Raw genomic sequence first — 26,335 nt, 5'->3', positions numbered from 1 at the left:
CTTTATGACAGTGCGCGACCACATAAAGTATCGTAAATTTGCTCAAGAGACATTTTCAAGATCAGTTTTGTTATTATTTTTATTGTTATTAAGTAATACTCGTGTAAATTTCTTTTTATTTTGTCTTGTTTTCATTCGTTAACGAAAAAAAAGTCGTGATTGTCTCTTGATGTAAAAAAACAACCGGTTTAATCAAAAAATTTCATCGAAAAAAAATCTGTTGATCACTAATTCAATCGACGCGACACCCTATCGCAGTTCCAATCAATTTTTTTTTGTTGTCATTTTGACCAAGAGTTGTATTTTTTTTCGTGCCATTACAATCAGTAACATGTCACATTAATTCCGAGATAACATTGTAACTGATATGTTTATTAAACGGGCCGGTGGCGTGTGTTTTGCTGCTTGTAATATGGGTGGTATTTACATGAAGCGCGTTGTCATCTTTCTATTTTAAGAATTGATCTTTGCTTTGTTTGTCTGGCTGTTCGTTGTCAATATTGACACTTGTCATTTGCACGCGAGTCTAAGAATTTTTTTCGCAGGTTTTGGTTGCATAAGTCTTAACATTGAACAGCTGCGAAAAAAAAGTTGAGCAACGTCGAAAAATTCTTCGGTAATAATCATAATTTTAACCAGTTTAACTCTAATTAACGAAAAAACAACAAAAATTTATTTGCGCTGTACGAGGTTTCTAATGTGGAGCGCAAAAATTAAACGTAATTTATGTATGTTTGAACAACTTCTTAATGGCACTCCGGTTCTTGTGCACACGAAAAATATAATTATTCGACGTTTTATAAAAATATCTGTCACACGGTCATTGAGATATTGGCATAACAACAAGACCAAAAACTAATGTTGCTATTTTTTTTTCTGCATAAAAAACAACATTCGAAAAAGGATTGGGAAATCGAATCTTTTAATATATGAACTGCACAGTTTTCAATGTTGTACTAGTGGATTGGTTCGAGCGCAAGATAAATGGACGGAAAATAACTCAAGTACAAACCACTTTAGCTTTTATTATTCTAAGGCTGTGTGTGCATTCGATTTGATTGAAGCCAAATAAACATATGTGTTGACGCAAAATAATTCATTGCACTTCACGTTAGATGCAGAAAAAAATTACCAAGAAAAAATTGCAGTTTTGCACCCAATTAAATTGTGCGGTATGTGGATGTCTTTAGCGTGGATGATTTTTTGTACGTATTTGGATTTGTTGAAAAATAATTAGACAAATGCAATCGGAAAATCAGCAAAGTGTCGAGAATGGTCGAAAAAAGTATGTCAAGTTCTTGAAAGTCAGATTTCATGTTCTCTAAGTTGCCATGACTAGCAATTATTTATGAGCAAATTTTGAGCAATAACTCGAGAGTAGTGGGTATGGCTCGAGACGAGGGTCAAGAGAATATGTGAAATATAACAAACTTCAGAGTCAAGAGAAGTATATATTGAAGGATTATAGCAAAATATGCTGGACAAGAGTGGCATAGATTTTTATGGTTCTCTTGTTTAGCATATTTTGCTGGAATTCTTCAATATCTAACTCTCTGACTCTTGTCTCTTAAGCTCATCTTAAATGTTGCTTAGTTTGAATCGCTCGTATTAAATATTTGAAATCTCATCTTTTCTCATTTGTACTTCAGTCTAACAATGCTTTTCAATTCGTTCTTAATTTCAATTCTTTTCTGAAGTCCTTTGAAGTCGACAAGGTTGGTGAAATCATTGTAGATTCTGATGCAGCGAGGAGTAGGTGCGTTATCGAGGTACTTTATTGTAGTTTATGACTTCTCAAGTTGTTCAGGCACCCTATGGGCGAAAAACGGGTCAGATTGATCTCTTAAGGGATCAGGTTGACCCCTTAGGAGTCAAATTGATCCTTTAAGGGAATTTTTTGATTCCTTAAGGGATCAATTTGTTCCATTAAGGAATTAATCTAATCCCTTAAGGGATCAAACTGATACCCTTTCGAATCGGTCATCTGCAGACCCAAAAATTTGAATCATTCAAGAGATCATTTTGATCCCTTATGAGGTCAATATGATCTCTTAAGAGATCAAATTAATCTCCTAGGTTCATATTGACCTCTTAAAGGATCAAAATGATCTCTTGAATGAATAAAACTTTTGGGTCTTTAGATGACCGATTCGAAAGAGGATCAGGTTGAACCGTTAATGGAAAAAATTGATCCTTTAAGGGATCAATCTGACCCGTTTTTCGCCCATAGGGCATACTGATCAAGCTAATCGCTGACATCGCACTTTTCACGTATTTCAGGACATTTTTTGAATTCATTTATATTATCACAGTAAATTTCGTACAGTCTTGAAATTTCATTGAATATTTTGACACTTTTGTACCACACTGATCCTTGTTCGTTGTACGATATGCTGTCTTGTTTGTTTTTCCAAGGATTTGGTCTTAGAATTAGAACATCAGTTCCATCCCTTTGAAAATCTGGAAAAAAAAACAAAGAAAAATTAGTGCATAAAAAAATTAAATCTTAACCTTATTGATGATAGTTGTCCATCAAATCCGAAGACATTCGTGACTTTTGACGAAGGTTGCCTCAAATCACGCAATTTCTGCGAATGAAGACTTGCTAACCTTTTCGCATGATGTGAACTGCACTCCCAATTGACATCTTAATAATTTATTTTTACATCGTTGTTATTGTTGTTGTTTCAACATCAATATTTCACTGCCATCAGTCAGTCAATCATTCGCACATTGTATGCAGCTCCAATTAAAATTACTGCCTCTTAAACGTTATAATTAAGTTGCGTTTTATCGGTTGTCCGAAGGTGCATTTTGACACGAAAAAATGTTTTGTATAATTAAATTTTGCACTTTTTTGCACTAGTCATCTCTGTTTCTTGTACTTTTTCTACGTGACTGAAATGCACAAGTCGCGCGATCAGAAATGTCAAAAAAAAATTGACGAAGAAAACGAAAAAAAGGGATAAATAGGAACTCAAAATGAAAGCAAGAAATAATAATTATGACACGATCAGGTCAAGGTTTGGACTTGGTGAAATTTAACCTTGAGCTTTTTTTTGTGTTATTTAAAAAAAATTTTTTAGCAAACAAAATTTTAATGCTTTTTTCTTCTTTTTCGTTTTAGCAGGCAACACCGACGACGGCTGCCGAACGTCGAAGCTAAACTATGGGATTACACGGAAATTATTTGAGGGTCTCACAGAATGCTGGCAATCAACTTTTTGGTGTTCCACACATTCCACGAACGAATGGCGCTACCCCGCTTTCAATGCTCATTTCGCAGGGAGCGAAATTTAACAATAGTAAGTACCACTTACCGACGAAGATAAAAATCTCTCTTTTCCTGAGCATTAAAAGCAACGAAATTCCGCGACTCGAGTTACAAGTTCAACGTAATTAAGGTAATGAGCATAAAAAAAGTAACAAGTAAAGTTGCTACTGTGCGATGCTCGCGATTTAACAAAGCGATGTAGTAACAACAATGATTATTATTATGATGAGTATGCGTTTCATATTGTGTTGTAGACTGAATTGTATAACATTCCGCGTGTTACAACATCGCAATGCATGCAACTAACCTTGACTTAGTAAGAAAACTAAACCTTAAATTGGAATAACGTACAAAAAAAAATACAGTTTTCCAATATATAAATTTTGTATTTTTTTCAAGTACAAATACAATCGCAGCGAAAAATCACGAACAACTTTTATGTTTAAAAAAAAAAATTCGTTCTAGCACTGACCGGATATTTAATGTGTTTATGATTGATTCTGCATGGCACACGTTACGCGCCGTACTTTATTGATAAATTAACGGAAATTAAAAATAATTTTCACTATTTAATGCATGGTAGTTAACACTGCCTTAATAGCCGCTAATTTATGTGTGTTGCAACAATTCCTTGATGAAGGGGCGGGTAATTATTGACTTATATTTTTTTAATGCACGGTTATCAATTCTCAATTAGTTGGGCAGCTTCTAGGTGATCTATATTTTTATTGTTGTCATTTTCTGGCATTTATCGCAGAACTTGCGCAGAGGAAAAAGCATGAAATTTCAGCACCTATTTGGGCAATTTGCAACCTCATTAACGGCAATTAAGAAACCGAAACACGTTTTTATCACAATCGATTGCACAAATAAGTTTCAAATTTACCCCATAGCGAGTTAACGAACATAAAAATGGGTTTAAGATACGTACAGAGAGATTCAGTAAACGAGACATTCTTTTTCATATTTTATAAATAATAATTGTGAATAAATAAATGCACGGAGAAATATTTAAAGGGATTTACAGTTTTATTGATTAAAATTTTATTATTTAAAGCTTTATTTAAAGATTTTTAAGTTGATTCATAATTTTAGGTATCTCTCATGTATTTTGAGAACAAAAATGGTTAATAACTTGAGATTTTTGTATAAATTTCTAAAATATCTATTAAAATGATTTTTTAAAGTTTTGAGAGTCCTAAGGTTCTTTAAATTTTATTTTAAAACTTTAAAAAAATCTATTTTTTTTAAATAAAAAAACAATAAAAAATAATAAAATTTATTAAGTTATAATTGTTAATTAAAATTAATTAAATTTTATAAATTAAATTTTTAAATTAACTGAAATTAAATTCAAATTGGGCCTGAGGGAGGACTGTGATATATTCAATGGCAACGGATTAAATGGCGCACGACCAACAAAATTGAAATGCGAAAGAAAAGATGAGGTTTTTTGAGCTTAATGATTTTTCCTCCAACTACTACAATGCTCATGATGTAATTTTAATATGATAAATAAATAAATAAATTAAAGATCATTATTTTGATCCGATTTTTTTAAAACAAATTTTAATTTGAATTTTAAAGCATTGAGATTTCTATATTACATATTAAAATTAATTTCTTGAGAGTTCGACATTTTTTTAATCAAGTTTCTGTCAATATTAAGATCTTAATCATAGAAACTAATTTATTTTTAATTAAATATTTTTGATATTTATCATGATTTATTATTTTTTATTCGAAAACTAACCTTTAATTTAAATTTATATAGAATCTCAATAGTAGCAGGAACCATTTTTAAATTAAAATTATAGCAAAGCCTCATGGGCTTAGAATTAATAGAATTAATTTAATATAAAGAATTATGAAATAATTTAGGAAAAATATTTGTTTGATAATAAAATGTCAGTTTAGAGGTCTTATATTTTTTATAATTACAATGTTTCAATTAATATACTTGAATCCGAATTTATTTGAGGATTAAATTTTTAATGGATTTTAATTAAAAAATAGCTTTAAAATAAAAAAGGAAATCAATTAAATTGAATTGCAGAAAAAATAATTTTTTTACAATTTAAAAATAAAAATATTTTTGCAAAATTAAAAAATATTAGAACTTTTATTCTTAAATAAAAATATCTTATTTTATCAAAAAAAATTAAAAAAATTAATAAATAAAATACAATAAAAATAAAATAAAAAGTAAAATAAAATAAATAAATGAAATTTGTATTTTGTAGATTTTTTGAAAATTTTTGGAAATTATTATTTTTTTTTAACCAAATTTAATTTATTTCAGATTTTTTTGTAATATTTTTTTTTAAACTCACAGGTCTTTAGAGTCTCTATTTTAAATTAAGAAACAAATAAATTATATTTAATTTTTTTTTGTATTTTAAATTCCTTAAAACTTCATAAATATCTCGCAAAGTCAGTTTCACAACCACTCCTTGCACACCGCAATTTTTCCGTGTCCAACAATAACTAACAACAACAAACATTCTCTTTTGCAAGTGCGGCAGCATTACGCGCGATACCTTGCGATATATGACACCGTATTTGGAAATTCTCTAAAATAAAAACCATTTAAACGAAAAAAAAGCGCGCGATGCAAGTAAAGAAAAAATGCAATAAAATCTGTGTCAGTAGGTTTCTGTTAGTTAAAAATATCAACAACAACAACAGCAACATTAGATTATTGGCCAACATGCAGACACGTATCGCAAAACTATCACATTGGACATGAATGAATGAATGAATGAAATAGGAGAAAAACGAGTATTATTGGTTACAATGATGGTGAAATTTTTATGCATTTACGTCTTCGAGAACGTTGAACGTTGCTGTTTTTTTTATCTTGCGATATTATATAACAAAATATTATGATTGCAACTTAGAGTGCAGTTTGTGCCAAAAAAATACGAGTTTGACCAGATTCGAGTCAGTTACTTTCAATTTCAAATCAAACGAGGTATATTTCATCATTGAATGATTGTCGTTCATCCTCTTCTTGGCACCACTTGCTGCATGTGTTAAAGGACTTACGTTCACGTCAAAAGTAATTAAAATATTTTTATTGAAAGATATTTCTTCTTTGCACGTAATTAAAGTTTCTCGTATATAAAACGAAACCTTTGGGGAATTGAATAACTTTTACACGCGCAAATTTAATTTTTTTTATTAAATCTTTTTTATTTTCCTCAATATTTCTTTTAAAAAATTTCTTAAATTAAATCACTTGACCTACTTTTGCGCAAAAACAAAAAAAAAATGTCCAAGAGAAATGGCCGAGGGTGATGCCGTGTGTCGTTGCCGTTGTGCAGCGCTGTTGTCATCATCGTCATTATTACTTGCATCGCATGAATGAAGGATTCTTTTAAAATTGAGCAACAACATTTCTCATATTTATTTATGATTATTATTTATTTTGTTGCCCTTATCAGGTCGTCGTCGTCGTCGTCGTATGAATTTCTTAATTTTCGGAGGTGGTCAAGACAAAGAAGAAAAAAAAAAATCGCAGAATTTCACACAATTACAAGAAGGAGAGGCGGCGGTATAATTTATTGTAGAGAACTGGTTCAATCGCAAAATATTCATTAAATCGCGCGCTCAATGGGATTTTTAATGATCTTTTTGTGTTGTAAATTGCAAAGTGATGTACTTTATTTGGGGTTACAAGTGCATGTACTTATGCCAGCTGAAGGTCTGAGCCGCAGAAAAGAAACATAAAAATTAATCGCGAGATATGATGAATCGGAGACAATTGTTGGTTAAATGAGATAACCCACAAAATATTTATCTTAAATATTATGAAAGCGAAACTTCAATTATTTTATTAAAAATTTTTGTTGGTGGTCGATAATCGGTCATGAAAATAAAAAAAACATAAAAATATAATTAAAATCTCAGCCGGAGATTTTCTGAAATGATCTTAAATTGAAATTTCAGTTTTTGAAGCGCCATCTGGATTTCAAGTCTTGAACTTTTGATCTAAAAATATTTTATTTTGGTCAAAAATATTTTAAAATTATAAAATATATCAAATTAAACGGAAATACTCTCAAATTTAAGTGGCATCTGAGGAGCCTCCGGAAGTGTTTTAATAGAGAGCCCTCTGGTGTTTAAAACTTAAATTTTTTATTTAAACCTTTTTGAGTTGTTTTAATTAAAAATTTAAATAAAAAAGTTATAAGAAATTAAAACTAACAAAAAAGATTGAATTAAACTTAAGAAATTTTTCATAATTTTAGAGAAAAATAAATTTTTAGATAAAAATAAAGAAAATAAAGCGCCATCTGAAGAGTAAATTTCAAGTTTTTAGTCTTGAGTAAACATTTTCTTGAATGAAAACTAAAGAACCTATGAGTATATTTTTGCTAATCTTTTAATAAAGTAAAATCGAAAACTAAAAAAACGACATCTGTTGCCTGAACTCAAAGATGAGAACGCCATCTGATGGACAAAACGCGAAATATTTCTAATTATTTTTTTTATTCTTTACAAAAATTAATTAACTTAAACTTAAACTTTTGATTTTAAAGTAATTTTGCGTTGATAAAAATATTTAACCCATTTGTGGCCGGCGTTGCGTTTTCGCAACACTATTTTGAAGTATTGACATTTCTTAGAATTTTTTGAGTTTGGCTCGGAATTTGAATTGGATATGAAAGTTTAGACCTTTTTTAACAATTTTTGTTGAAACTTGACCAACTTCTTGAATTTGTTATCAATTTGGCCAGTGATAAGAAAAAGGATGTTTTTAGCGTGTTTTTTCAAATGCAATTTTCGGAAGGAGAAATTTTAGTAATCAGGAAAAAAATCCATTGGGGATATAATTTAGCACTGATTCTAACACATCCATGCGAAAATTCCGCGAGATTTGCTCTTTTACCTACTTAGATATGCTCGCAAACATCGGTGTTGCGAAAACGCAACGTCGGCCAATAGATAGTAATAAAATTATAATATATGGAATATTAAAGTTCCACAAATGAAGAGTTGTTATGATGTTTATTTGTCTAAAAATAGTTCTAAACTAATGAAAAAGAACTTAGAAGTGCAAAAAAATATTGAGATAAACTTTTTTCCTTCAAAAGCTTATACTCCGAGGGGGCATCAAATGATAAATTACATAAAAATTGCTGTAAAATAACGAAAACTAAACTAAGTTGACCTCAAAAGTCTCTAAATTTTATCAAAAAATAGTTAAAAATACAATAATACACTCTAAATTGAGCAGAAAGTCAGTTTTGGTACAGATTAGGCCCTCAATAGCTCATCAAGCGATATCCATGAGATGATAATTCGAAATTTTTTGACAAAAATCTAATTAAATTTCAAAAGTTTTATGTTTTTTATGTGTAATTAGATACTTTTGACACTTTCGTGCACAAACATTTTGATTTTATTTAGATTTAAAATTTGACTCAAATTCAAAAATTATACATGCATTTGGCCGACGTTGCGTTTTCGCAACACCATGTTTCTCTATGTTAGACCACAGCTGTCAAAAATTTTTTGATGCAGTATTGTTTGTAGTCTAAAAGGCTCTCACTATACCAAATTTCATCAAAAAATTCCAACGTTTTCTCAAAGTGGCCACAAATGGGTTAAGAATAATATAAAAAATTAAAAAAAAAAAACATGAAATTATAAAAAAATGATAAAATTAAAATTCAAGAAATTCATTTAATTTTAGAGTAAAATAAATTTTGAGATAAAACATCAAAAAAAGGCGCCATCTGCAGAGTAAAATTTAGGTAAATCTTGATTAAACATTTTCTGGAATGAAAAGCCAAGAACCAGTTAAGATTTTGTTTGTTTACTAATCTTTTATTAGAGTAAAATAATAATTTATCAAAGAAACGACATCTGTTGGCTAAATTTAACAAAATGTACGCCATCTAGTGCACCATCCTCAAACTATATATATTTATTTTTTTTATTTTTAAAAAAATATTTAAAAAAAAAAATTAAAAAATATTTTGGATTGAAAATAGTTAAAAATTCTTTCAAAAAAAAAAAATCAAGAATCATCAATCAATCACTAAGACAATTGTCATTACCTACCTTTAAAAAAAAGAATCAGTATGACACGACGAATTATGTACTTTGCAAAAAATAAAAACTTTTATTACACGTGAGACATTGACATTAAAAAAATCTCTTAAGTACTACCCATGGCTTCAGTTTGTACTTGATTGATATTTGATGCTGTTTAAATTATAATGCAGTGCCAGCATATCTTTTGAAAAATTGCAATTATTCTCAATTATTGGATCTGCGCTAATTCAACACGAGCAATAAAGTAATTTTTTGTAGCCACCGTTTGTTCTGCATATTCAATCGACATATGTTTTTTGCCTCGATTTGCCTAAAGAATGTGTGTTTTTCAGTCAATGTAATTAGGTGAGCAACTACAACAACAACAACAAAACAGTAGCAGCGAATTTTGCTGTTAAACAACAGTTTTTAGAGTTTTGTCGATCGATACGCGAATGTGTGTGTGTGCTCGAAGAATGTCAAGGTGGTGTGCACCTGATGATCGGCGCGCACAAATGAGCAAACATATTGGATGAAAAACGTGAAAATGTTCTAAGCGTGACGACGACGACGAATAATGTTTGCAAAATAAAGGTGTTAAACTGTGGTTTGTTTACTCGAGAATTGAGAAGTGAAAACGTGATAAGTGACTGACAATTTTTGTGCATTGCTGGATTAAATTGGACTTGATACCTTGAGCTTCTTTATTTGAATTTTTTTTTATGATTTTTATTTTTAAAAATTTATAAGAAAAAAATATTTTTTAAATTTAATTTTTTTTTTAAATTATTTAAAATTTTTAATTATTTATTTAATTTTTCTTTCAATAGATCGTATAGCTGTGATAATAATTGGAGTTTGTACATTAATAGCTGGAGTTTTATTAGCATCAGTACCATGGTTAAATTACTTTATATTAAAGGTAATAAAATCTATTTAATTGTTTTGTAATTTTTCCGTGACCTAATTTATTCAGTTTTATAAATGCGCCCTCTGGTGGTAAAATCAAGAACTTTTAGATCAGTTAAGATCTAAATTTATTTTTTTTAAATTCTTTTCTTAAAAATTAAAATATTTCTTAGAGTAAATTAAAAAAAAAGTTTAAGAGCCTTTATACTAATTTTAAAAATATTTATACTTCTTACTTTGTCTGTTGTAACTTTAACAATAAAATTTCAATTTATAAAGTTTGCATATTTTTGCAACTAAAAAATTAATTTATTGACACTAAAAACTAGTTTTTTGTATTAATTTAAATTTTTTAAAAAAAAAATATTTTTTTAAAAGCGATGAACAATTAATTTAGAATATTTATTGAATTAATGACGATCTTTATCAGCATATTTTTCAATTAATTTTTAATTAAATATTTTACTTCTGACTTACAAAGATACAAAATATAATTTTGAATAATAATTTTAAAAATTTATTTAATTTTGATTTTATTCGGATTTAATAAAATACATAATAAGAAAATAAATAAAATAAAAACAAATTAAATAAAAAAAATAATTAAATTAAATTGAAAAAAAAAATAAATTTAAAAAAATAATTATGTATTAAAAATTAAATTAAATTTAAATAAAATAATAAAATAAAATAAAATAAAATAAAAAAAAATTAAATAAAATAAAAAAATAATTTAAAAAATAAAATTTTAAAAAAATAATTTTTAATTTAAAAAAATAATTTTATTTAAAAAAAAAAAATTAAAAATTAAATTAAATCTAAAAATAAATTATTCAAAATAAATAATTTTTTAACCAAATTTTATTTTTTTTCAGAATCTAAGACTGTGGAATGGAACATTAAGTTTCCATTACTGGCAACGTCCAGGCGTAATTAGATTAACAAAAGTTTATATTTTTAATGTAACAAATCCCGAAGAGTTTCTCAATGGTGAAAAGCCAAAATTAGTAGAAGTAGGACCATTTGTATATAGGTAAGTCCCTTTTATTCGTTCTTTAACAAAAAAAAAAATCTCATTGAACACTCTCGAGGTCTTTCAATGATTGTCTTTGTCTCTGTCTGAATCAATTATTCATGACTTTATGATTGATCGGCAAATATATTCCACTTTTTTCTGTCTTGTTTTAATTTATGTTCACTTGATGTGCAATTTCTTGTATACTTTTATGCAACTGCACGTCATTCCGTGACGGCTAATTAATTTTTTTTGCTAATTTCAACAAAACAAAACGAAAAAACTTGACCAAAAAATGGGTTTTTGACGTGAAGTTTGCCAACTTGCATCACTCTTGATTGATTTCTCTCGTCAAAATATTATTATCATCTATAAAAGAGTAAATAGCCACACGCGACGATCACATTAACAACAACGCGACGAAGTTGTTTGCATCTCGTTATGCAACGTCTCTCGATACAAGATTACAAAAAAAAAAAAAAAAAAAAATTATTTATCCCTCATTGAAATGCAAGCTGAATAATTTTATTCAAATAGCGATCTAAGAGGATGTTCAAGTGTTGCAGATGATTGTTGCAATGCGAGATGATGACACTTGTTGTTGTTTTTTTTTTTTGCTTGTCTAATGCCTGGAACGTGCTTTGAAAAATTGATTGACGCGTGAGAAATGTCAAGCTCAAACATTCTTGAAGCCACCGATTGCGGTCGTGTTCATCAGGGACACCAACTTTTTGCGATATTTTCCGTAATATGCAAAAATGAGCTTTACGTTGCTGTTGCCGATGAGAAATCCGCCGATGGCGGGAAAATGAAAGTCGTTCATCGTCAAGTTATGATAGTAGTAAATTCCCTAAAACGTAAAAAAATCACTTAATAACTCAAAAAAGTTTTAAAAAACTCACCGGTTTCAAAGGACATGACGGAGCTTTTCCATATTTTTTAACCAATTCCGTGAAATAAATGGCAACGATGTTTCCACGACTGTTTTTCTTCATAAATCTACAAATATTGGTGTTCATATCCATCATTTTGTCGTAATTTTCTTTCCGACCAAGGGGACTTTTGAAAATTTTCAAGTTGATACTGAAGTCATTCAACCCATCTTTGAGGATTTCCGTTTCAACGTTCAATAAATAAGTGAATGAATCACCTTTTTGACCGTATGACACCCAAGATTTACAGCGATGGATGAACTCGGAATTGCATTTATTGTGAAACTCGTCAATAAAGGTCAAGAGCTTTGGATTTATATACAAAAAGTATTGAAAAAAATACAAAAATTTAAACAGAAAATACGTTTTCATGTTGAAAATTGGCTAAAAACTGAATTAAAATGTAATTTGTTTAAAAATTTTGATGGTCAAATCATTAAAAGTCGATTAAAAATGGTGAAAATGTGACAATTTTTTAAACGGAAATCAATGAAAAAATACGTAAGACTTCCCAATTAAAGAAACTGCTATATAAATATTGAAAATGTGCATTGGGGCAATATTCTTAAATTTTTATTAGGGTGAAAATTTCAAAATGTCATCTGGGGCTAAAGTTTCAAATATGTTTTCAGTAAAATTTTAAAAATGTGCATCGGGTCAAAAACTTACATGTGCATTGGGTGCATCATATTAAAATATCAACTGGGACAAAAATTGAAATGTGCATCGGGTGAAAATTTTAAATGTGCATTAGGGCTACGAGATTAAAAAAATGTAAAAAAAATATAAAAATGCAATTTAAGTGAATTCTGACTTATTTTTTTTAAGGACAGAAATTAAAGTTTCTCAAAAATTTTTTTTTTAATTTGCAAAATTTTTCAAAGTCAAAATCATTTTTTTGCCAAATTTTCACTGAGTCTCGTACATTTTTTTAATAAGGAAAAATCAGGTGTCAACCTCACTTAAAGCTAAATTAAAAATTATTATTGATTCAAATTTCAATAAAAAAAATAATTGTTCAAATATTAGAATAACCACCAATAAAAGTAGAGTTCAACAAAGAATACAATGATTTTTGGTACTTAGCTGTATACAAAAATTCAATGTAGATATCTTTATTTCCCATGAACAGTCCTGTGATGCTTGGCAACTCAAAATTTTTCGTCGTTAAGTTGTAAATGTAATATTTTCCCTGAAAAAAAAATTTTTTTTCATAAACTGAAATTTTCTAAAAAAAAAAATAGACACTTACAGGAATTATAGGACAAGAGGGAATTTTTCCATGTTTCATGAACAAAGTTAGAAAATATGCTGAAAAAATGTTCCCACGATTTTTTTTCTTCAAAAATTTACAAAAACTGCTCTTAAAGTCGAAAACTTTTGCGAAATTTCCTTTGGAACCCGCATACATTTTCAAATTGACAACAACATGATTGATTCCTGGTTTTGTTACGATCCCTTCGAGATTAATCAAATACGAGGAGGGATCATTTGGGATGCTAAAAGTGAACCAATTTTTGCATAGAGCAAATGTGGGATCGCAATCAAACGTCAAATTTTTCATAGTTATAACGAATTTAGACTAAAAATTAAAAAAAAGTTTAAAAAATTTTTTAAAAATTTATTTTTACCTGAACTATCGGAAAAATTGAAACAACAAAGAAAAAATTAAAAAATAAATTTTCCGATGGTTTCATCTTCAATGTCAGATTATTACTGAATGTCATTTTTTATGGCTTTAACGATTGATTTTATCATTGATAATATCATGAAAAAAATTATCAAAAATGACAAAAAAAATATCAAACATTTTTATAAGCACCAACGAAGGTAGAATTCAATATAAAATACGTAGATTTCTTGTATTTAGCTGAATAGAAAAATTCTGCAACAAAATCTTTATTTCCCATGAACAATCCAGTGATGCTTGGCAACTCAAAATTCATCGTCGTTAAGTTATGAACGTAATATTCTCCCTAAAAAAAAATTTTTTATTTATTTTATTAAGAATTGATTAAAAAATTAAACGAAAAACTTACAGGAAGTATCGGACAATTCGGGATTTTTCCGTATTTTTTGTACAAAGTTAAAATATATGCTGAAAAAATGTCCCCGCGACTTTTTCTTTTCAACATTTTGCAAATATTGCTTGTGATGTCGAGAATTTTCGAAAGATCTCCTTTAGAACCTGCATACATTTTAAAATTAGCCGAAATATGGTTAATTCCTGGTTTAGTAACGATCCCTTCGAGATTGATCAAATACGAGGATGGATCATTTGGGATGCTAAAAGTGGACCAACTTTTGCATACAACAAACATGGGATTGCAGGAAAATGTGACATTTTTCATAGATATTACGAATTTAGACTGAAAATTATTAAAAAAAAATTAAAAATTATTATTAAAAAAATATTTTTACCTGAACTATTGGAAAAATTGAAATAATAGCCGAAAAAATTATCAAAAACTGTTCCGATGGTTTCATGTTCAATGACAGATTGTTACTGAAAAAAACTATTTATTGTAATGATGATTAAATTTATCAACATTTAAATCATCAAATTATTGAAAAATGACAGAAAATCGTTTGAATTTGAATTTAAAAAATTTTATTTAATTTAATTGAATTTTTAAATTTCTATTTTGAAATGAATTTTTACTTTTTCGCTGAAATTTTTTTGATTTTTTTTAAACATCAAAAATTATTTAAAATAATAAAATAAATAAAAAAATATTAAAAAAAAAAATATTATTTAAAAAAAATATTAAAAAAAATATTAAAAAAAAATATAAAAAAAATATTTTTAAAAAAAAAATATTTTAAAATAAAATTATAAAATTTGTTTATTTAACCCCTTGATAGCCACCAATGAACGTTACATTCATCGTAGATATAAGTTTTTGCTTGAAACGCGCCGTATATTTGATATAAACCGAAAAATTGCCTTTTCCGAGAACAAATCCACTCAGAGCTCCTATTCCAAAGTCATTTGTCGTCAAATTTCGGACGTAATAATGTCCCTAAAAGACAAAAATATTTAAATTCTTTAAAAAAAATCAATAAAAATTTGAATTTACTATTTTCATGGGACATCCAGGAATCTTGCCGTATCTCTGAATAATTGAAAATAGAAAGTTATTAAAAGGATTTGCCGAATTTTTCTTCTGTAAAAATTTGCAAATGTTGTTATTGATGTCCATAACTTTCTTAGTTTGATTTTTCTTTTGGTGAACAAAAATTTTTAAGTTGCTCTAAAAAGAGAGAAAATTTGTAAAATTTGCTTAAAAATAAAAATTTTAAGTCACTTACCGCCAAATGATTCAATCCAGGTTTGATGACATCGCCCTCAATATTGATCAAGAACGTGGAAAGGTCCTTTGGGTCTTTGTAAGTTACCCAAGAATTGCAAGTGGACCAGTCAAGATTGCATGTCGCATTAAAAGTACTAAGAAAAAATTTGATTTCTGAGAGAACATGGAAGGAACGAAGATGGATAACGAGAAAAATGAGCAAATTTTGATATATTTTCATGATGATTGCTACATTTGAACTGAAAAAAGTGGATTTGAATGTCAAAAAATTTCTTTTAATGCAAAAATAATTGCTCATAAGCAAATTTTTTGATAAATAAACATCATTAGCGACTTAAAAATTTCAATTATTGAATAAAAATAAAATTCAAAAGTTGGATTTTTTGCTAAAAATTGACTAAAAATGAGAAATTTGTGAAAAATTAGTACATTAGCTTAGTTGTTAATCAATGAAAGTCACTTTTTTGATCAAATTTTTTAACTCAAACTTCATAATTTCAATTTCATTTATTTCTAAACCCTCCAGTAAACGTCAAATTCATCAAAGAAAACGATTTTTGCTTCAATTTTACCGAATACTTGAACTTGAACGTGATATCTCCATCTCCCAAGAGATACCCACTGAAACTTGGAACATCCAAACTGTTCGTCGTCAAGTTGTGGACGTAATATAATCCCGGCACGATCGGACATGATGGAATTTTGCCATATTTTCGCGCCAAATCCGTGATATAACTGCCGATTATGTCAGCGCGATTCTTTTTTGCAAAGAATTTACACAAATTTGTACTGATTTCCAACAATTTTGAGGTTTCGTTTTTCTTTCCAACCGGATTTCTTAAGATTTTTGCATCAATCTGTTGAAAAAATTGTTAAAAATTTATTTTTGAAGGAATTTTCGGCAGTTACCATAAGATGATTGAGTCCTGGCTTGATAATTTTTCCTTCAACGTTCAACAAGTAAGTCGATAAATCGCCTTCAGTTGTGTAATTTACCCAAGATTTGCAGAGAAGAAGTTCAGGATTGCAGGAAACGTTCAAGTCGAGTAATAAAATCACAAATTTCGAGTGACTAAAAGTAAAAAAAGACAGAGAAACACAATAAAAGAACGTTTTCATGATGATTTTTGAATTATACTGACCTGGGATGGTGTCAAAGTAATTATTTTTGAATTTTTTTTTTTACTTCCCACCAATAATAAAATTTCCGTTAATTTTTTTTTAGAAGAAATTGAATGTAAAAATCTGTTTTTCATGTAATTTTCGCAAAATCATTAAATTTTTACATGAAACTTCAAAGAAAGTTAATAAAGAATGAGATCTTTAGTCTAAAATTCCTCAAAAACGCAACAAAAAAGTATTTTCATGATGAATTTTTGGCCACTACTGTTGTGTGATGGTATCGTCAACAACCGCAAGTCAATTATTTTCGAATTATCACGTGAAAATTGGTCATCAGGGACGAAACGTTTAACAACAAAAATTGTTTTACGCTTAACTTTCGTAATTTAACGATGATGATCGCAGTGTAGATAAGTCTCAGGGGAACGTTAAAGCAATTTGTTGTCGTTTTGTGATTCTTTAAGATAAAAAATCAGTCAAAAAATTGCTGAAAGTGAATGAGATTTAAAAAAATTGATACAAGAGGAAATTTTATCAAACAAAAAAAGTTTAATTCAATTAATTAATTTAAATTTAATTGTACTTAAAATTTAAAAAAAAATCCTTAATTTCCCATAAGTAAACAAAAATATCGAAAATGGTAGAATTTTTAAATTTATTGTGTAAAGATCACTAAATTATTTTTTTTTGAACAATCTTAAAAATACACAAAATTCTCAATGAGTTCAACAGCTAATTCATTTAAATTAAATTAATTTTTTTTAATTATTTATTTATTTTTTTTTATATTTTAATTAAATAATTTTTTTAAATATTAATTCTATAAAATAATAATCAATTAAATAAATAAAATTAAAATAATTTAATTAACTAAAAATATTTAGTAATTTTATAATATTTTTTGACAGTTCCGAAAAACATTCCCAAACTTACCTAAATTTTTATTTTTTGAATTTTGCCGCCTTTTTGGTATATTACTCACATTTTCACTACCAAAAAGTATTTTTTTCGGTTAATTGCTTTTTTGCCCTTTTAGCAAGTTCAAACCTCGATCGATTCTCTGTCAAATCTCTGGAGCATGAAGTTCATTCATTTATAAATATTGAGCATGTTCTTTCCTAAATCACGAAATAATCTACACATTTTCGTACAAATCGACAAGCCATGTTCAACATTACATTCAATAACAAACCAAACAACTTCATCATAGGTCGTGTTATTGTCTTGTCTTACGAAAAAAAAAAAAATATTTAAATGTCTTAATAAATTTTAAGCCAACTTTTGCGAAGCGTTCCATTCAAACACATCTTCATTGCGGTCAAGGTGGCGCGCAAATAACGACGACGACATTTTCCGCTTGCACCTCCGCATGCGAGCAAAGTGTGAACTAATGAAAGCTCAAATGCATGTTCAATGCCGCGCTTGCCATAAACGTTGATGATGATGACTAAGTCCATTAAGGCATGATTTTTGTGCAAAAAAAAAAACAAACAAATAAACATGCGCATTTGAAAATCTGGGTCAAAAAATAAAATTATAAAAAAATATCTTAGTTTCAATTTAATTTAATATTAAAATTGTCGCGATTGGATAGCACGACACATGCTGCATCTGTGCAAATTCATTAGCAAGATAACTCAATCGTGCATAAATCTATAAGATTTCTCGGTATTTCTTTGAATGTTGCATTTCGACATTTTGCAACAAAATATCATTGAAGTAACGACCTGAGTGTCAATTTGTAGCGACGACGTGATTCTAAAATATACTTCACCTGTTCAATGAGACTTGAGCTTAGACACTAAATCATATTTTTTTTACATGTATTTCCACATCTTGCAGAGAAGACATGAAAAAGGTGAATATACGATTTCATGAGAACCACACAGTTTCGTATCAACATGAAAAAATACTTCAATTTGTTCCTGAATTGAGTGTTGATAAGACGACGAGAATAACAACACCAAATATTCCATTATTGGTAAGGATTATTTTTTTTTTATTAAATTAATTAATTAAATAATTAAACTTATTTTTTTAACAAAACTTAAAATAAAAAAAAAATAATAAAAAAAATAAAATTTTTAAAATTAAAAATTATAAAAAAATGTAGGAATTTTTTTATAATAAATATTTAATTAAATTAATTAATTTTAATTAAATTAAATTTTTATTTAAATAAAAAAATAAAAAATTATAATTTATTTTTTTTTAAATAAAAATGTCAATTATATTTTTTTAAAATTAAAATTATTTTTTTTAATAAAAATCTAAATTTAATTTTCTTTAAAATAAAAATTCCTGATTTTTTTTTATTTTTTTAAAATAAAAATTAAATTTAATTTAATTCTTAATTAATCAATTATCTTAATTTTTCTAAATAAACTTAAAAAATAAAAATTAAATTATAAATTATTTTTTTTTCAGACTTTATCAACCCAAAGCAATAGTTTAAGTTATTTTCTTGCCAAAACAATTTCATTAGTGTTAACAGCCGCTAAGTATAAGCCATTTATCTCATTAACAGTAGATGAATTAGTGTTTGGATACGAGGATACACTTGTTAGTCTAGCACACAAATTTTATCCTAGAAATAAACGGCCAATGTCGAAAATGGGACTATTGAATGGTGTAAGTAATATTTTTTTTTTGTTAAACTCTTAAAATTGACTTTTGACAATTTGACGAAAAAATTTTCTTAAAAAAAACTGAAAAATAATTTTACTAAAAAATGTTTCGTTTAATTTTTTTTAATTCAAAAAAATTAATAATTTTTTTTTATTAAATTTTATAAAAATATTTTAAACATTAGATATCTTATAATTCTATTTATTTTTTTTTATATAAAAACAGTTTGTTGTCAATTGTAGCCCAAAACTATAAATAAAATTATTAAAAGAATCGATTGAAATAAATTAATCTAAAAATAGCCATTTAATCAAAAACTTTATGTGCAAAAAATTATGCTAAAATCATTTAAGTTGACATAAATCAGATATAAATTGATAGGTTGACATACATTTCCTTACTTAAAAACGTTAAAATTGTAATTTATTCCTAAAAATCGAGTTTATGATAATTAAAATATTCTGATAGCATTTTATTGTAATTCAATTCAGTTTCAGTTTAATTTACGACAATTTTTAAATACCTAATAACCTAAATCAAAACAAATATCCTGACCAACCTTGAACTTTTAAACGTAGATAAAATATGTAAAATAATTATATTTTTATGTAGTTCAAAAATCAAAATTAAAAAACTCGAATCGGTTAAAAATTGAATAACCGATAAAAATCAATTTCAAATTTTTACGGTTCAAACCGATTCGAAAATTTTAATTCTTTAAGGTAAAAAATTATTTGAAAATTTGACTATTAATCTACTGAATTTAATAATAATTGCTTAGAGAAGCAGAAAATATTTATTTTTAATAATTTTCAAAAAAATCTTACTTAAAATAATTAAAAAATAATTTTTTTTTCACATTTTTGTACTCCTCCGATTGTTGTTATGCAAAAACCGCTAATATTTACTAAGGCTCATATTTACCGTTATTTTTTAAAATTCTTTAAAATGCAGAAAAAAAATATAATTCGTTATTAAATGAAGAAACAGACCTTCACCTCCCTGACTCATCTGCAACGTCGAACAAGCATTTGCTTACAAAACTCTTCAATTAACCATCAATTATCCACTCAGTCACTTAATAAAATGTCTAATATCACAGATGATAAAATTATATCCAGGAACAGAAAAAACATTATCAATTATAGTTATTAATACTTTTGAATAACTTTTAATTCCAATCTTCTCAGTTTACAATATTCACAGTAAAAAAATATCAAATTCACATAAATAACCACAATACAAGAAGAGACTGTAGGCATGCGAGTAAAGAGTAATGTAAATAGCAACAAAATTATGCATCACGCAACCGTTTGTGGCTGCACGTGATGATTTACTCGAAAGAGATTGAGAAGCTGCTCAATCAATCACGGTGCGAGTCACTTAGCTTCGGTAAACATTGCTGGAGGCGACTCTCTTGTTTTTTTTTTGTTTATCTGCGCGCGCATGATTCATTGCTCGAAACTATATTTAGAATGCGCGAAAAATTTGCATACAACAAAAAAGGGAATTCCCTGACCCGGCAATTAGTTGACATAAAATGACATAATCACGAAAATCGGCATGTGTCTCGGCGCAGAATAATTGCATTGTCGTGTTTTTTTTAAATTGCAGCGCAACGGAACATTGGCCGAAGTCGCAACAATTCACACGGGACACAGTGGCATGGAGAAATTTGGCTATTTTGATCGGTTGAACGGGCTGGATCACCTGCCGTACTGGGAAAAGGAGCCATGTCGCAATATTTCCGCGTCGGAGGGCTCCTTCTTTCCGCCGAGAGCGGTGACGGGCGCCGATACCGTGTACGTTTACGACAAAGATTTGTGTCGCAGTTTGCCGCTTGTCTACAGAAAACCAGTTGTCAAAGACGGTAGGTTGAATAACGTGACTCTTTCTGCTTGTGTTACTACGTGCCTGTAGTGTCGTTGTTTTGATATGAGATCGATTAGATTTTTTTTTACCGCGTTGCGATATTTTATTTTTTAATGAAAAGTGCGATGTTATGTAGTTTGTCCGTTACGTTGTAGCTTTTTGCCATTTGCTAATTCAACATTTTTAAAATTCAACACTTTTAAAATTTGACATTTTTAGTAAATTTTCTTGTGGAAAATATCTGAGTGACGAATTTTGTAGAAAACTTTGGAAAACCTTGGGAAATTCAATAAAATTTTCGGGAACTTCGTAAAAATGTTGGGAAATTCGAAAAAGTTTTTTGGAAAATTTGTAAATTTGTTTAAATTAAAAACTTGAAAATTTCTAACATATTGAAATGTTCTTGGGAGTCTCGTAGAAAGTGCAAATTCGTGAAAAACTTGTAAAAAGTTAGAAAATTCGAGAAAAATTCGGATAAATTGTGGAAATTTTTGGGAAATTCGTGAAAATTTTAGGAAAATTCATGAAAATCTTTGGAAAAACTCGGGAAATTTTAGAAAATATTTGTAGACTTCTGGAAAACTCGTGGAAAATCAGAAACACATGAAAATTGTTAAACTCTAAAAATATTAAAAAGTTCTTGGAAGTCTTTTTGATTAAAATAAATTATGAAAATTTTGTGAAAATTTTCGGGAAAACTCGGAAAATTCGAGGAATTTTTAATTTAACTTATCACATTAAAATACGATTAAGCTGTTCATTATAAAGAATTCTTTCAATTCTTGTTTTTTAAATATTTTTATTGGTAAATCCCCTTGTTTTTTTCGCAGCAACTACACGAACGCACACGCATTAATTAGCAAAGTAGCAAATAACGAGTTTTATTGATTTATTATCGCTTTAACACAAGCAGTAATAATAATAATAAAAAAAAATCAAAACTAGGTCAATTCTAATTAAAAATTCTCTTCCTTTCAATCAATTGACGCATGCACTTGATAGGAATTGACACGGACTTGTATACGTTAGCGGAAGACGCTTATGGCGGCACAAAGGCAGAAAATCAGTGCTTTAACGAAAATGGCAATCAAACGGTGCAGGGCTTGCAGAACATCAGTCCGTGCCAATATGGAGCCCCGGTGTACATTTCGAACCCACATTTCTATCAAACGGACCCGAGTTTACTCGCTGAAGTGGAGGGACTCAAACCGGATCCAAATTTGCATGGAACTTATTTCAAAATTCAACCTGTAAGAGATTTTCATTCCAAGGTTTTGATGTTAAAAGCTAAAATTTTTAATTAATTACAGAAAATTGGTGTGCCTTTGGAAGGAAAAGTACGAGTGCAGCTGAACTTGAAAGTGGAAAATGCGCCACAAATTGAATCTGTGAAAAATTTTAGGAGTTTTGTGTTTCCCATTATGTGGCTTGAAGAGGTATGGAATCTAAAATTGCTTTAAATTTATTCGAAATTTATTTTAAATTTTTGTCAAAAATTTTTTTCGAGAATGAGGGTTTTTTATAAAATAACTCAATTTTAATCGATTTTTCAAATTATTAATTTAAATTAATAATTGTTTATTACTTTGCGATTTTCTATTTTAAAATTTATTCAAAAGCATTAAAAGTCGGAAATTAAGAAAAATTCATGAAAATTATAACTTTGACAAAAAATGTTTAGTTTTTTTGAGAAAAAATATTTTTACAAAAGAAAATTCTTAAAATATTTAATTTTTAGTTCAGTTTAGTTTTGCTAATAAAATGAAATTAAATTTTGATAAAGTTTTTGTTTAATATTTGAATTTATTTTTTAATTTAAATAAATTTTAAATAATTTGAACTTTAACAAATAATTTTTTTAAATTGAAATTTTAATTTTATCTAAAAAAAAATTTAAAAATTTAAAGAATTTAAACATTTTATAAAAATTAAAAGAAAAATTTAAAAACCCTAAAAATTATTATTTTCGATATAATTTTAATTGAACTAAATTAAATTTAATAATTTATATTTTATAAAATTAATTATTTTTAGAATTAAAATTAAAAAAAAAAAAAAATTTTAAAGTTTTAAATTAAAGTGACAAAAATATACTTAAAACCTCATAAATTTACCTTCTTTTAAACAAATTTTCTTCTTTAAAACAGGGCGTCAGTGAACTAACTCCTCAAATCCGTCGCTGGATCTACTTGGGAACAGTTTTCGCTCCCATCGGACTTCCCCTTCTCTCGTATTCCCTCATCGTTGGTGGCTTACTCATGGTCGTATTCGTATTTGTTCGCACCTACCAAACCTTCGTCTTCAGCTCGGACCCCACAACGGAGCTGCTTGAGATGGGAAGACGCTCTTTGCGACGCGGCAGCAACATGATCGTCGACAGACAGCATCGCATCATGGTGCAACGTGACTCGTATCAATTGCTCAAAAATTTACCACCTGTGGTAGTAAATGAAGATTGCTGAAAGGAAAATCTTCGATAAAAAGAAAAAAAATCATCAGGACTGTGAATTTTTTTATACATTTTATTTATAAAGAAAAATCTTTGAATGACGAAGGATGAATGAAAGTTAAGAAAAAAAGGTTAAAAAAAAGTGAGAATGATTGCATTTCCGTCCAATTTTCTTTAAAATAAAAAAAATAAACTAAGCTAAGTAGGAAATAAATGAATTATAGTTAACATTGATTGCTCATAAAAAAAATAATCTTCCTATGAATAAAGAAAAAAAATCAACACACGGACGACTTTCCCATTAGAAAATAGATTCGAAAATATAAATGTGGCTCTTAAACATATTTTTTTCATACGGGTCCTCAATATTTAATCCTCATGCAGATATCACGCGAGTTGCCGAGCAAAAAAAAAAATTATCTGCAAAGCCATAGCCAGAACGCAACCCAAAATGCCTGAGAAGTAAATAAGTGTTTAAAGTTATTAATCAGTAAGCAACAAATCATAACCGTAAAATTTTATCACCAAATTACACACACGACCGCGACAGATAATCTGGTGTTTAAAAGATATTAATCACAGAAAAAAAGTGCAATTACCATAAAAACGAGATAAAAATTGAAACAATTGATCGATAAATTGCCGTTTAATAGAGTTTAAATAAATTAATTTAAAAAAAAATAATGTTAATCACGAATCGTATTTAAAGCTGTGAGTTATGGTTAGTGAGGTTAATTTTAAGATTTAAAAAAAAAATTATCACAACTGCTCAAAAAATGTTATTTATAGAATAAGAATTTTTTGTGTAAGGGAAGTAAAGTACCAGGGGACATTTTTCGTCAATTTTTTTTTTTTTTTTTGTAAAAAGGGTAATCAAGTAAAAATAGTCCTTTATTTTCGAAATACGCTTATTTGTACGTTTTCGGACCATTTTGAGAATTTTATTTATAAGTTATGAGATAGGAAAAAAAACACAATAGGAGTTGTAGTGAAAATTATTAGGAATTAAAGTATTTAAGTTATAAATTAATTTAATTGTTTCTGTATAGGAAATGTAATAAAAATTAATTATTTTAATGAAAAAATTGTGTTTTTTTTTAGACAAAGCAAATACTTAATTTTTAAATTAAATTTATTTCAGATAAAAAGCTTGATTCAATACTAAATTATATATTTTTTAATTTATTAAATTTATTAAATCCATCAGAAAATTGTTTATTTTTTTTAAATTAAAATTAAATTAAAAAATAATTAGGTACATAAATATTTTTATTAATATTAAACTTCGATTAAACTTTATTTTTTTTAAATTTATTCAAAAAATATTTTAAAAAAAATAAATTTAAATTTAAAGTAAGAAAATATTTTTAATAAATTATTAATTATTTTTAATTTAATTTAATTAATTATTTTTTTAAAAATAAAAACTTAATTTTTTTGAAAGATATATCGAAGCATCTTTTTAATTATAATTTTTGTAATTAAATTTAAATAATTAAAACTTATTTATTTTTAAATTAATTAATTGGGGTCCTCACAATGAGTGTTAAAACTGTTGGAATTGGAATTTGAATTGGAATTGTTGAAAAGTTTGTATGGGATTTCGTTTCAACAATTGTTGGAAATTTTTGTTGAAACAATTGAAATTGTTGAAAAGACAATTTTTTGGAATTTTGACAGAAGCTGTCAAACGAATATTATTTGAAAAATCAGTTATTTTTAGTTTGTTTACAATTTTAAACCATTTATGACGATTTAGGAACGATATTACAATTCCTAAAAATAAATTGTATTGAGTCGCTCACTTATTGAAATTTCCAACAATTCCAATTTCAATTTAAGCAAATTTCAAAACGTCATTGTGAGACCCCCAAATATTTTTTTTTCAAAAAACTAAACCAATATTAAAAATTTCAAACAAAAAATTTTATGTAATTTTATTTTAATTTTTTTCGGATACCTAATTATTATTATTTTTTTTTTTGAATGTTAATTCTTGAACTTCTTTTGTTCAAACCATTTATTGCCTTATTTTTCATTCAAATTTATTCCAATCTCAATAAAAATCAATAAAATCTCTCCTCATCTCAAATTATCCAAATATAATCAAACAGTAACAAAACGTCTTTTGTCCTTTTTTCTCTGAATTTCCTGCCACACAAAATCATGGCACAGGAAATATCATATCAAAACAACCATAATATCACATAAAATAAAATGAAAAGCATTAATTTTTCGGTTTGATTTAATGATTATGTCAGTTGCAGAAATTGAAAGTTTGAAAATATTTTATGACTTGTTTTGTAACGTTTTGGTTGCTCTAAACGAGAAAATGAACAGAAATGAGAACGACCAAAACTTATCAGTGAAAAAAATATCAGAAGATTTAAAGAAAAAACATTTTCGAAGTAAAACTTGATTGAAATATTTTTTCTCGATTGACGAGAAATTTTCAACCTGTCAAAGTTTGACGATGATTTCATAACACGAACTAACGAAAATTTTTCGCGTCGGTCGGCAGTTTTTTTTTTTGCTCATCAGTCAGTCACTAAATTTATCTGTTTGTATTTTTTTTTTACTTTGCAGGTCCGGATTTTTTCTGTTTTTTAAACAACTGCATGAATAAACAATATGCAAGCAGGAAAAACGTTGGAATAAAAAAAACATGGAAAGTCGGTTGATTAATTGATACAGTTCTGCTGTGGAGTCGTTCAAAAAAAGTGCACAGGTGGACTCGCATTTTTTGTGTGGTTTCTAAATGCAAACAAAAAACGA

General features: G+C 27.6%; 1 protein-coding gene across 3 annotated transcripts in view; it reads left to right on the top strand.

Moving 5' to 3' along the window:
• Positions 1-24,567, top strand: part of LOC134830375 (scavenger receptor class B member 1) — a 37,218-nt gene extending 12,651 nt beyond the window's left edge. The window contains exons 1-10 of one of the 3 annotated variants that reach the window (XM_063843832.1): positions 1,723-1,769; positions 3,131-3,305; positions 10,150-10,241; positions 11,104-11,261; positions 18,454-18,592; positions 19,039-19,242; positions 20,854-21,109; positions 22,114-22,361; positions 22,422-22,547; positions 23,259-24,567. In XM_063843832.1, coding sequence (XP_063699902.1) covers positions 3,170-3,305; positions 10,150-10,241; positions 11,104-11,261; positions 18,454-18,592; positions 19,039-19,242; positions 20,854-21,109; positions 22,114-22,361; positions 22,422-22,547; positions 23,259-23,573 — 1,674 coding nt within the window. In that variant the 5' untranslated portion in view covers positions 1,723-1,769; positions 3,131-3,169 and the 3' untranslated portion in view covers positions 23,574-24,567. Of the gene's footprint in view, positions 1-1,722; positions 1,770-3,127; positions 3,306-10,149; positions 10,242-11,103; positions 11,262-18,453; positions 18,593-19,038; positions 19,243-20,853; positions 21,110-22,113; positions 22,362-22,421; positions 22,548-23,258 lie in introns of those variants that run through there. The other 2 variants (XM_063843831.1, XM_063843830.1) reach the window with 2 other exon arrangements.
• The last annotated feature ends 1,768 nt before the right edge of the window (positions 24,568-26,335 follow it).

The sequence above is a fragment of the Culicoides brevitarsis genome, chromosome 2 (assembly GCF_036172545.1).
Source record: "Culicoides brevitarsis isolate CSIRO-B50_1 chromosome 2, AGI_CSIRO_Cbre_v1, whole genome shotgun sequence".
NCBI lineage: Eukaryota > Metazoa > Arthropoda > Insecta > Diptera > Ceratopogonidae > Culicoides > Culicoides brevitarsis.
This window is presented reverse-complemented; position numbering and strand designations above follow the sequence as displayed.